The following is a 12660-nucleotide window of genomic DNA, read 5'->3' on the forward strand; positions in this document are numbered from 1 at the left end:
TTTTGGGGACACCTTCGAAGGTTCGGGGTGAGAGGGTTTAGTCAAGTAAATGCGCTTTTGATTGCTTGGCGCCATCCGACGGCGACCCAGAAGCCCCCGCGCCCGGTGGGAATTAGAAGTCGAGCACACTGACCCCTCTCCCACCGAGCACGGAGAAGGAGAGGCTCCTGCTAAGGCCAATAGTCCTGCCTGGGAAGAAGCTTCACTGGTTGAGCTCTCTAGGTCTGCAGCCTGGAGAGGGACTGCACTCATAGCGCTTTTTATCTAAGCGCTTTACAATGAAGGCCGCTCATTCACCCATTCACACACACATACGAATGGCGGCAGCTGCCATGCAAAGTGCTAGCCTGCTCTCTGGGAGCAATTTGAGGTTCAGTGTCTTGCCCAAGTAGACTTCGACATGGTCTTCAGGAGGAGCCGGGATTCGAACCCGACCCTACGATTGGATATAGGTTATTATATATTAATATGATATATTAAATATTAATCGCAATTATTAATCGCAATTAGCATTTTGAAGCAAATAATCGCAACTATTATCTTTTGTTATAATCGTGCAGCCCTAGTGGTCTGAGATGGGGGGGCTTACACCCCGAAGACCCATGAACCTACCTGTCCGTTCGCCGACGTTCGAGAGGACCAAACCCACATGGACAAGGCTCGTCGTCACTCAGCCCCGAGACATTAAAGACCTCACTCACTCAAAAGGAGCGAGCCATCAATTTCTATTATGCTAGTAGGACTAAAAAAAGCAAAGAGGAGTGTATTGACAGACAGCCACAGTGTGATGATAATGATTCATCTTATTTTCAGTTTGACTTTTTCATTCATACTGCCTCGTAGTACCTGATAGAACATAGGCTGTACGGTCAGAGCAGGGAGAGAGTCATGCGGTCAGAGCAGAGAGAGAGTCATGGCCACTGCTGCCCTTGGCTACGTTACAACCGCTTCAGTGGAGATTAAACAAACCACTGTTTACCCTCAAGGACAGGCAGTGCGCGAAGCTGAACCCAATTATACCAGTGTGAAGTTCAAATAAGTAAGAAAAAAGAGGGGGGAAATAAAGTTTGTCCCTTTACCCAAATGTAAATCCCTGCCATATACGTATCTGACAGCCCATAATAACCGAATGCGAGTGTGTTCTCCGGTTGCCCAGAGAACACACCTCGGGCACCCATTTGTCATTGTGTTGATCAGCATACATGCTTTTGTGAGCTTCCCCACCAACAAGCATACCAACACTGAGGCCAATTAATTCCCGGCTGTGTCAGGACTCAGTCCTGTGCAGCACAGTGTATAATTGGGGACCGTGTTGTGGAAGGGACGGCTAACTTTTGACACTGCCTCCCGAGCAAGAGGCTGTGTTAAAAGGAAGCCAAGACCCAAGAGCATTTCTCGGCCCGTTCACGAAAATATGTCTTTTGTCGCCATGCTGATGCCACACAATGCACTGCCGACAACTATGGCAGCGGTGTGAAGACTTTCAGTAGAAACTGTCATGGTTTCTGCCTTGAACCATGGCAACAATGCCGCAGATTGGCATGGCTCAGATATTTCCCACTGAAGGCTACATCAAAGCATTCTGAAGGACCCTGAGAGGAGGGGTGAGATATCTGCTGTGTACTCTTTTTGCTGAATGTCAGATCAAAACTATTTCTGTCTTCTGTGCTCCATCACAAAAACCGATACTTCGGTACCAAGTCGAGGCCCAAATTTTGAAAATGTGACAGTACTCATTTGTTTTCCATAGTACCACAGCACCGTGGGTACCGGGGATGCAATTCTTCTGGACCTGACGGGCGAATATTACTCCTACTGCTAGCAAAGTAACGTTAGCTAACGTCCTTGGATTGAGGAGACACAAAACATAAAACGATTCGTCTCAGAATTGGCTTGTACGAGGCTGCTAATCTAGTAACGTTAACGAGATCTGATCAACTTTCACTTTTACATTAGCCTCGGGTCACCAGGCTTTCCTCGGCACTTTCACATTCTGCTACATATCCAGAATGTATTGAAAATTAACTATTTCCAATTTGATCTCATGAATGCATTTTGTATCACTATAAACTAGAGCAGCCTTTCTCAAACTGTTTGAATCATTGAATATCCAGTTCTTTTATTTCGGGGTGTGTGTCACGGCCCAGCAGGGATTCTTCTGCGGCCCGGTGCCGGTCCACGGCCCATAGTTTGAGAAAGGCTGAACTAGAGCACTGATAGTAGACTAACAAAATTAATAAAAAACTTAAAATGGCTTCAAAAAATGTTTTCGGCTGTTTGGCTAGCTGCTAGCTTAGCTAGCACTAGCCATAACCACCACATCTTGTTGAGGTCAGTTGCTTGTTCTATAGCCAGTCGGTTTCTTAGATGCCAGCATTCTTTACCAGGTTTGCAATAAACATGTTTAATGCATCCCTTTGTACCATTCATGGTAGGGGCTAGCTAAAGTTATATTTACCATATTTGTCACACAGACTGCAGGCTAACCTGCTATTTGCTAGTAGCCAACCAGGTTGTTTTGCCAGCCAAGTCAGCTAGATAGAACAAGCCAGCCAAAGCAAAACAGATATAGATAGCAAAACTTATGAGTCTTGACTCAAGCCTTAAAGAAACATTCAAGCCCATCAGGTCTGTTTATTTTGTGTAATGCCTGTGTATCCACAGGCATCTGTGTATGTTCTTACAGTCGCTGAGCACAGCAACCTGATAATTGAGGTCTTACCATCTTCCTTTCAAAGTACAGTATGAGACAGAAGATGTTTTACTACAGTAGGATGTATATTGAAGTAGGCTAAATGGGACTTTTACTCTTTCTTTTTTTTAACCGTTCTAATTCGGATCGAATTGGGAATTGAGAATGGTGGAATTTCACTGGTATTGGTATTGACTACTACATTTTTGGTATTGAGATATATCTAGCTCCGGGTGTGCCCTGCAAGCAATCAACTGTCAAACCAACTAGAATAAACTTAGCCTGAAAGAGTCAGAATACAGCACAACTAAAGGGAAATGCATATCAAAGTTAGCCAATGATTGTCCTCTAATATTCTAATAACCCAACACGTATAACTGATGACCTTAAACATATTACAACTCAGATCAGTTCGCAAAGAATTGTTAATGTCACAAGTAGCATCTGCCAAAGGCTGGTTAATACTGAATGTGCTAGCTAGCCTACAATGAGGTACTTCAGCAGATAACGTCATGCAATTTGTATCTTAGATTAGATAGATTAGATAGATAGATATAGATATAGATAAGATAGATAGATAGATATGATAGATAGATATGATAAGATAGATAAGATAGATAGATAAGATAGAGAGATAGATAGAGATAGATAGATAGATAAATAGATAGATACTGTAGATAGATAGAGACAGATAGATAGATAGATAAGATAGAGAGATAGATAGAGAGATAGATAGATAAATAGATAGATACTGTAGATAGATAGACAGATAGATAGATAGATAGATAGATAAGATAGAGAGATAGATAGATAGAGAGATAGATAGAGATAGATAGATAGATAAATAGATAGATACTGTAGATAGATAGAGATAGATAGATAGATAAATAGATAGATACTGTAGATAGATAGATAGATAGATAGATAGATAGATAGATAGATAGATAGATACTGTAGATAGATAGATAGATAGATAGATAGATAGATAGATAGATAGATAGATAGATAGATAGATAGATAGATAGATAGATAAATAGATAGATACTGTAGATAGATAGATAGATAGTTTACTCTGAGTATAAAGAGGTTGTTCTGGCTGTTAACACAATGGCACTGGCCCAGCTCCCTGACAGCAGGACCCTCGTCCTCTCCAGTGAGACGTCTCACGCCACTGTGCTCTCTCTGCTCAGTCTATTCATCTTCATCTGGCTCTGCGCCCCACTGGGGGCCACAGTAACACCGCGCTCACTGGACTGGACACGCCAGGAGAGAGAGAGAGAGAGAGAGAGAGAGAGAGGGAGGGAGAGAGAGAGAGAGGGGGGGGTGAGAAAAAGGGAGGGAGGGAGATGTGGAGAGAGAGAAAGAGAGAGAGAGAGAGAGAGAGAGAGAGAAGGGGGGGGGGAGAAAAAGGGAGGGAGGGAGATATGGAGAAAGAGTGAAAGAGAGAGAGAGGGGGGGAGTGAGAGAAAGGGAGGGAGGGAGATGTGGAGAGAGAGAAAGAGAGAGAGAAAGAGAGAGAGAGGTGGGGGGGTGAGAAAAAGGGAGGGAGGGAGATGTGGAGAAAGAGATAAAGGGAGAGAGAGAGAGAGAGAGAGAGAGGGAGGTAGAGAGAGAGAGAGAGAGAGAGAGGGAGGTAGAGAGAGAGAGAGAGAGAGAGAGAGAGAGAGAGAGAGAGGGAGGTAGAGAGAGAGAGAGAGAGAGAGAGAGAGAGGGAGGTAGAGAGAGAGAGAGAGAGAGAGAGGGAGGTAGAGAGAGAGAGAGAGAGAGAGAGAGAGAGAGAGAGAGGGAGGTAGAGATAGCCCAGGAGCTCAGAGATACCATCAGGGGTGCTACGGTTCCTTTATTGTGATTGATCCTGTTCCAGGCGAGGGGCCAGCAGGCCCTGGGTGAGCGGCGGATATCCCACACGCGTGTGCACGTGTCCATCATTCCACACGCGTGTGCACGTGTCCATCTACGCGCCGCCGCAAAGTGTTTTCAGCCCCAGTGCATCTACTCATCCATTACAGGCTCACCTGAGAGCTGACCGGTTCATTCAGGTTTGTTCCAGTTCAGGTGGTGGTGATGGTGGGGGGGCAGGGGGGGTGGGCGGGGGGGGGGGTAATCTTATCAGCACAGCGAGAGGGTCGGCTGGACTGACAAGCACATGGTGAGCTGCTCGCCCATGACATCATTGTACAGACTTCACCGCTTCAAAAGGAGAACTCGCCCGATCCCTCATCCCCTCCCTCTCTCTCTCTCTCTCTCTCTCTCGCTCCCTGCCTCCCTTACTCAATCACAACCTGCCTCCTTTGGTCTCTTGTTCCCTCCAGAACTCACTCACCTCATTGCTTCCTTATTTTCCTCCACGCCTGCTTTCCCCTCTCGCCACCACCCTGCCCGCACCCTCCCCCTTCCTCATCCATCTCTCCCCCTCCTCATCCATCCCTCTCCTCCCCCCTTCCTCATCCATCCCTCTCCTCCCTCCTCATCCATCTCTCTCCCCCCTCCCTCTGCTCCCTCCCCCTCCTCATCCATCTCTCTCCTTCCTCATCCATCCCTCTCCTCCCTCCCTCTCCTCCCCCCTTCCTCAACCATCCCTCTCCTCCCTCGCCCTCCATCCCTCTCCTCCCTCTTCATTCAACCCTCTCCTCCCTCCTCCTCCATCCCTCTCCTCCCTCGCCCTCTATCCCTCTCCTCCCTCGCCCTCCATCCCTCTCCTCCCTCCTCATCCATCCCTCTCCTCCCACCCTTCCTCATCCATCCCTCTCCTCCCTCCCCCTCCTCTCTCCTCCCCCTCCTCATCCATCCCTCTCCTCCCTCCCCCTCCTCTCTCCTCCCCCTCCTCATCCATCCCTCCCCCTCCTCTCTCCCCCTCCTCCTCATCCATCCCTCTCCTCCCTTCCCCTCCTCATCCAGTCCTTCCCTCCCTTCCTTGGCTGGCTCTGTCCCACTGCCAGTGGAAAAGAGGAGGAGGGATGATAAGAGCTTAGCGCTGAGCAGCTCAGCAGTAGAGTAACGACCGTGATGCTACAGATCAACACCACAGGCCCGGGGGAGAGACCCTCTAGTCTATAGCGGTGTACAGTATCTCAAGCACGTGTGTCTCTCCACTCCTCCCGCTGTCTAATAAAATGCAGAGTGCAGGACGTGCTACTTTCTGATTAAAAATAAATACATAAAAATCGCCGTCCAATCAGACTAACTCACTAAATTTGTTATATTTTGTCGTCAAAATCCATGTCGTGTGAGAAGTGTGAACAGCTCTCGGGATCTTTGAAGCCCTTTTTCTCTGCTTAGTGATTTCAGGGGTACCAACATTCACAGAAGCATATCTTCTTCAGATATTTGCAGATTTAAATGCATGGCACATCATTTGTAATCTTAAAAAATTTACACTTTCATAATCTGTAAAAACCCGAAAAATGCCCTTGGCAGACATCATCACTGAGCCTCCAGTCAATGGAGATCACGAGAGTGAATGAGGGACCATCACCGTTGCTCCCCTCTTGTCCCCAACTCCAGGAATTCCTCTGTAACTTAACGGAAAGGTCGCCGAGGTCAATTAAAGCAATGCAGTTGAGTTCCAAGTAGGACTGGGTATTGATTTGAATTTCAAGAATCGATTCGATTCCGATTCACAAGGTTCAGAATCGATTATCACGATTCGGTTAGAGTTACTAAAACATGTTTTTTTTTAGCTGTAACCTTAATTACATGACTGCCAAGTCATGCAACACATCAATACTAGGGCTGGGTATCGATACTGATTTCCAAAAATGAATGAATGAATGAATCATTGAATGAATCAATGAACTATTAATTCCTTCATTTATTCATTCATTCATTACATGCAATTTTGGGATTCATGAATCAATTCTGAATCATTTGATTCAGAATCGATTTTTTAAACCCAACCCTAGTTCCAAGGCCCTGGTATCCCATCAGCCCGTCGTTTCCCACACCCGCTCTCCATCCTCCCTCTCCCTCTCACTCCCCAGAGAATCCCCACCTCCTAATCAATCAATCAATCAAAGCTTTATTTGTATAGCGCATTTCATACCCAGAGGCAACACAATGCGCTTTACAGAGAACAATGGAGGTGGGCATACGACCCACTCTCTACATATTCCTAATGTAGCGTGTGACGAACACGCCGGTCGCCCGATCACGGCGTCTAGCGCCGGCGTGGCCCTTGGAATGGAGATGAGCCAGATGACTCCGCCTGTCCCTTTGTTCTAATAAATGAGTCACCAGCTCTCTCCCTCCATCTCTCTCTCTCCCTGTAATGATAAGGCTGAGAGCCAGACCCCTACGATCATAATCAGCTCTCTTTCCAGTTGTTAGCGTCAAGAGGCCAGGCTGGTTTGTGTTGTTCCATGACTAGTTAAGACTCTGAATTTAATCTCCCCGACTGCTAGGCCGCCACGTGCAATCTTTGAGAAACCCAGGTCCGTGTTGCTTGTGTTTCTGCAATGCATTATATCATGATGGTTTTTTAAGCACACTCCCATCAATTGTGCATGTGTGAATAAATTATAAATAAACAAACCAGCTGTTTGGAGTGATCAGTGAAATGTGTCACTGATCTGAGCCAATTAGTTCAACACACACACAAACAAACCCCGTCTCCATGGTAACAGAGCCAGGGCGCCACAGGCCTCCAGCCCCGCTGTTGCTCGAACGCTAATTAGCTCCGGCGCGGCGAAGCTGGGCACGCGCCGCCAATGGCGGTGCCACGACACGGTCAGCGGACACATTCCCATTCTTTGGCTCCCGTTGTCTTCTGTGGAGATCCGCCCACTGGCATCCCGGGCAGGGAGCCGGTATGGCCCATGGATCACGACTCAGCTCTATTTTCATTGAACGTGGAAACTGACATACTGACTAACTAATAGATGTCACGGTTTTGGATTTAACCAGTAAAATATGTTTTAATTGTTCACCACTGCTAAAGATGAGATATGTGGTGATAAATATTGCCTTTGAAAGGTTCTAGTAACAGGCCCAGTGTTTTCCCCTAGAAGTGAATACAAACTATACCTCGCTTCTTGCAAACTTCAGTCACTGTTCAGACAAAGACAGGATATGGCTCATGAATTCAAACGACAGAGAATGATTGAGATCGTAACATACGAGGCTACGGTGAGCTACTTAGATGTATTTAGGTCTTGACCGGCGTGGAAATGGCCGCTGCGGTCACGTCGTCGCAGGTGCGCAGGACTAATGGAGGCGGGGCTTGTGCAACGTCGCGTTGCTGCGATTCCAAGGCGGGTGGCGTACGGATAAAGTAACTAACTGTAACCATCGGGCTCCTTAATACTCCATACATGTTATGAACATACATAACATACATGTTATGAACCGTCACTGTGGGATTAAAACCTTGCAGCCAAACACAAAAAGGCTCATCTTCAAATCTGCAAAAGAAACTTTGGTCTCAAAGGGTGGAACGTAGATCGGGAGGGAGAGCGGCCGGCTGGGGATTACAAGGTCAACTATAGTTAACTAATTCTGTACACCTGGTAGGGCTGGGTATCGATTCCAATTTCAAGAATCAATTCGATTCCGATTCACAAGGTTCAGAATCGATTATCAGAATTAGATTCAATATCGATTCGGTTAGTGTTGCTAAAACCTGTTTGTTTGTTTTTTGCTGTAACCTTAATTACATGACTGCCAAGTTATGCAACACATCAATACTAGGGCTGGGTATCGATACTGATTTCCAAAAAGGAATGAATGAATGAATCCTTGGATGAATGAATGAACTATTCATTCCTTCATTTATTCATTCATTCATTAAATAAAAGATCGATTTTGGGATTCATTAATCGATTCTGAATCATTTGATTCAGAATCGATGAATCACATTTTTTAACCCAGCCCTAACACCTGACCCAACAAATCCCCACACAGACCCAAGACCCAAGGAGAGGCAAGAAAGCAAGGCCACATGGGAAAGACTCCCAAGTCAGAAGGGATGTTGAGAGGTAAACGTCTCTGACACACACATGCAAATAAACAGCTACACAAATCTCTTTGATCTACAAAAAACTGAACCATGACTCGGGGAAAAAAGTGAGGCTTAGATGGCAGATTTTTGAATTGTTGTTTTATTTTAGGTGAGACTTATCAATTTGCATTGTACATGACCACCCTCACATCCAAGTCATGGTGTGGGCTAAGAGACAAGCGACCACACTCAAGAACTTGTATAGCCTACATCAGCAACATTTATCTACTTTATGAATGAAATAACTTTACCCTCTCTGCTTTTAGGGGGAAAGAATGAAGGTATATATATATATATAGGCTTTTTTTTTTTTTTATCGATCTCTGGCCACATTTCATCGCGCTCCAGGGTTCAGACTTCAGGCCTGGCCACATAAATGTTTAACAGTCTTGCTTATCAAAGGGGTCGACTTTTTATTACACCAGGTCGGCCTTCAAAAGGGCTCTGCACCGTGGGGTAATCGAAATCAATGTAAGAACGTGGCCTTTTTATTTTAGTTAGAAGCAAACATAGTGGGGGTGGGGGGGGGCTGCCCTCTTTTCTTAGGAGATTCAATTGTTTTGTTCGGACCTTGACAGTTTTATCACGGCGCTCTCAAGTCTGTCCACTCTCTGAGGGAGGAGGGAAAGGTTAGCGTCTGGCTGCGGAGACCACAAGACTGGGACAACCAGCCATGACGGCGCAGCCCCCCCTCCACCCCTCCACACACAGAAAAACTAAACCCTCCCATACAGTTTCTTACGCCGTTCGAAAAAAGAATCATGTTCTTAGGAGTGTGCCAAACGCTCTGCAATTTAACACTCCAACTTAGCGCTTCCTGACGAGGTGTTGGGAAACGGAGCGATAAACAGATAGAGGAGGCGGATGATGTACTACTTATGTTTGTATTCATGGGTACCAAGTGTAGTCCAAGATCTGCCATCTTTGTGCCCTACACAGGTGTGTCAATTTATCTGATTGCATAGGATTCTATGCACCAGAGCCAATTAGCCCACTTGATACACCTGCGGAGGACACAAAGATGGCAGGTCTAGGACTACATTTGGTCCCCATGAATACTGAAGCATCGCTTGCTCTCTTGAACACACCTGCACAGGCCTCATCGTTGGAATATTGAGTACTGAGTCAAGAGCTGATGTCATTTCCTTGAGTATTGAGCTGTGCATTGGATATTGAGCTGCGTACTGTTATTATTACTATGGTGTACACTTGATCAATGAACACCGTGTGCCTTGTCTATACAATAGACAAGCGACTCTGTACTACTGGACACTTGAACACTTTAACCCACACCTGACAACACCTGAACAATTGGAACACCTTGCCTGCTGTATGCAATAGACAATGACAATTGAGCAGATAGTAAATTGCCAGATAATTTAGTAGGCCCACTCTGATCTCAATCCCGTCACTGTAAATCTTTATCAGTACTGCAGTAGTGTTTTCGACTGTTGCCTTACTTTTAGGCTATGCCTTCCTTTTGTGTACTATTTTTGTACACTTTTCCACTTCATATCATGCATGTCACAAAAAAAAAGAACTTAATCTAATATTAATTTTCATATAGGCTTTATATTTTCAAAATGTATGAATCATTTCAATAACAACTGTGTTGTCAATGCAGTTGACACCACATTGAGACTAATACTGACTCAATGTATGAGACCTCATTTGAAATCTTACAACCTGCAGTTTCATAATCTGTAAAAAAACTGAAAAATGACCTTGCCCTACTTGGGGACCAAATCACCAGCGACCGTCCCATAAGCATACATTTACCAATCCTCATTCATGCAGGAAGAGCTTGCTTATAGGTTGAGATGAGCCGAAGGGGGAAAACCCCAAGCGCTATTATAATAATATTAATATTATAGGGGTGCATTGTGAGTTCCCCTACGCCCACAACATCCTCACTACACTAACCAGCTGCCCGGGGAACAGCCCAACAGGACTCAAGGCTGGGGGCGATTTGCGGTCGTACTGTAGTTCTGCTCTTGCGACTCTCCAGTGTTACCTACAATACAACAAGTACACACAAGAAGTACACACGAGAAGTACACGGCATAACCCCCCCCCCCCAATATGGCGCTGGGTCCCTCCACGCCTCTTCAGAACCGCGGAGCCGGGGCAGAGAGGACCCAATGTCCCTGGAGGGCCTCCATTACTGCAAAACACCGTCTTTAGGTAGTGAATCACCCCGACGCGCCCGGCTGACAGCTTCTCTCCATAAGGGGAAAAGATGGGGGCGGACCTGACATACTGATGAGCCAGAAGGAACTCGCGGAGAATTTGAAAGTTGGGGCACTGAGGTTTCACGCAGACAAAACCCTCTTTTTTTCCCTTCTTTTCTTTGAGACCCTTAACACCAAACGGGCGGATGAACCTCTTAGAAACGCTGTGATGTGAATTTTTCAAAGGGAAAACAAATGAGCCATCGAGGCTCAGGCCTCCGCTGGGGTGAAAGGAGGATAGCCCGTAAGACTTCAGACCACTTCAGACGCCGTCGTCGTGACGGGGTGGCCGCCGCGCTCGTTTTTTCTCCGCTCTCCGCTTACCGTTTTGGCGGTGACCATGTACTGGATGACCATTTCCCTCTTGGTGCCGAGGTCCTTCTCCCTTAGTGGCGCTTTCTTGTCCTCGTTAAGGTTCATGTCCTCCTGCGGAAACAGAAAACGAAGGGGCGTGAGAGAGACGGAGAGAAAACGAGCGAGGGGGGAGCGAGAGGCCAGACGCAGAGCGATGGAGAAGGGCAAAGCGAGGCAGGCGGACCCGCGCGCTGAATACGTTCCTCCATTACGGGCTTCATCTTAAACCGAAGAGCGTCTAGCTCTCTAGTGAGATAATGGGCCATTCCGACAGCAAACGGCCTTATAGCACCTTGAATTGCCACCCCTCTTTCTTTGAATGGCCTTAAAGGGGTAGTGTGCCATTTTAGACATTTAGCCCTGTTTGTGGTCCGTCTGCTATCAACCTGAAACAGAGATCATAATTTCACTGATCGTCCCAGTATTGAGCTAGCTGCAGTTTCCATGCAGGCTCTCGCTGGGCTACAATGGAAGTCAATGGGGCATACGTAAATGCGTCGGAAAAACTATGATAAAGTGGTTTTCCGAGGCGGGAACCACAGGGTGCGATGTTACCAGTCTCAGTATGCTCTCCTGTGAAATGTATCGCAAACTGAATGTTTTTACATGTTTGGCATGGCCATATATGTTCCCCTGGTGCTTGTTTTCACTGTTCCCACAGAGGACCATGTGCCAGTCATGACAAACACCTAAAAATATTCGGATTGCGGTACATTTCACAGAAGAGCATAGTGAGACTGGTAAAATTACACCCTGTGCTCCACGTCACAGAAAAGCACAGTCATCATAGTTTTTCAACGCATTTATGTATTCCCCATTAACTTCCATTGTAGCCCAGCGAGAGCCTGCATAGAAAGTGCAGCTAGCTCAATACTGGGACGATCAGTGAAATGACGGTCTCCATGTTTCAGGTTCATGGTACACAGAACACAAATAGGGCTAAATGTCCAAAATAGCACACTACCCCTTCTAAAGATCCCTCTTTCCGTACTTGATTTCCCTACTACCTAGGGGGAAAGTAAAAAAACAGTCTTTTTCGAAAAGGGAAAGGAGAGTGAACTAACTGTGTTAGTGAGTAGCGTGAGGAGAGACACGGATAGAGAGAGACACAGAGAGAGAGAGACACAGAGAGAGAGAGACACAGATAGAGAGACACAGAGAGAGAGAGAGACAGAGAGAGAGAGACACAGATAGAGAGAGACACAGAGAGAGAGAGAGACACAGATGGAGAGAGACACAGATGGAGAGAGAGACACAGAGAGAGAGACACACAGAGAGAGAGAGACACAGATAGAGAGACACAGAGAGAGAGACACAGATAGAGAGAGACACAGATAGAGAGAGACACAGATAGAGAGAGACACAGATAGAGAGAGACACAGAGAGAG

General features: G+C 46.2%; 1 protein-coding gene across 1 annotated transcript in view; it reads right to left on the reverse strand.

Annotated features, from left to right (window-relative positions):
* LOC311315847 (protein diaphanous homolog 3-like) overlaps positions 1-12660 on the reverse strand; it is a gene marked incomplete at both ends in the record, with an annotated part of 177342 nt that overhangs the window by 133137 nt on the left and 31545 nt on the right. Inside the window, one exon of the mRNA XM_084446546.1 lies at positions 11243-11344. Within this exon, the coding sequence (XP_084302672.1) occupies positions 11243-11344 (102 nt within the window). The remainder of the gene's footprint in view (positions 1-11242; positions 11345-12660) is intronic.

The sequence above is a fragment of the Borostomias antarcticus genome (assembly GCF_949987555.1).
Source record: "Borostomias antarcticus genome assembly, chromosome: 12".
NCBI classification, from domain to species: domain Eukaryota; kingdom Metazoa; phylum Chordata; class Actinopteri; order Stomiiformes; family Stomiidae; genus Borostomias; species Borostomias antarcticus.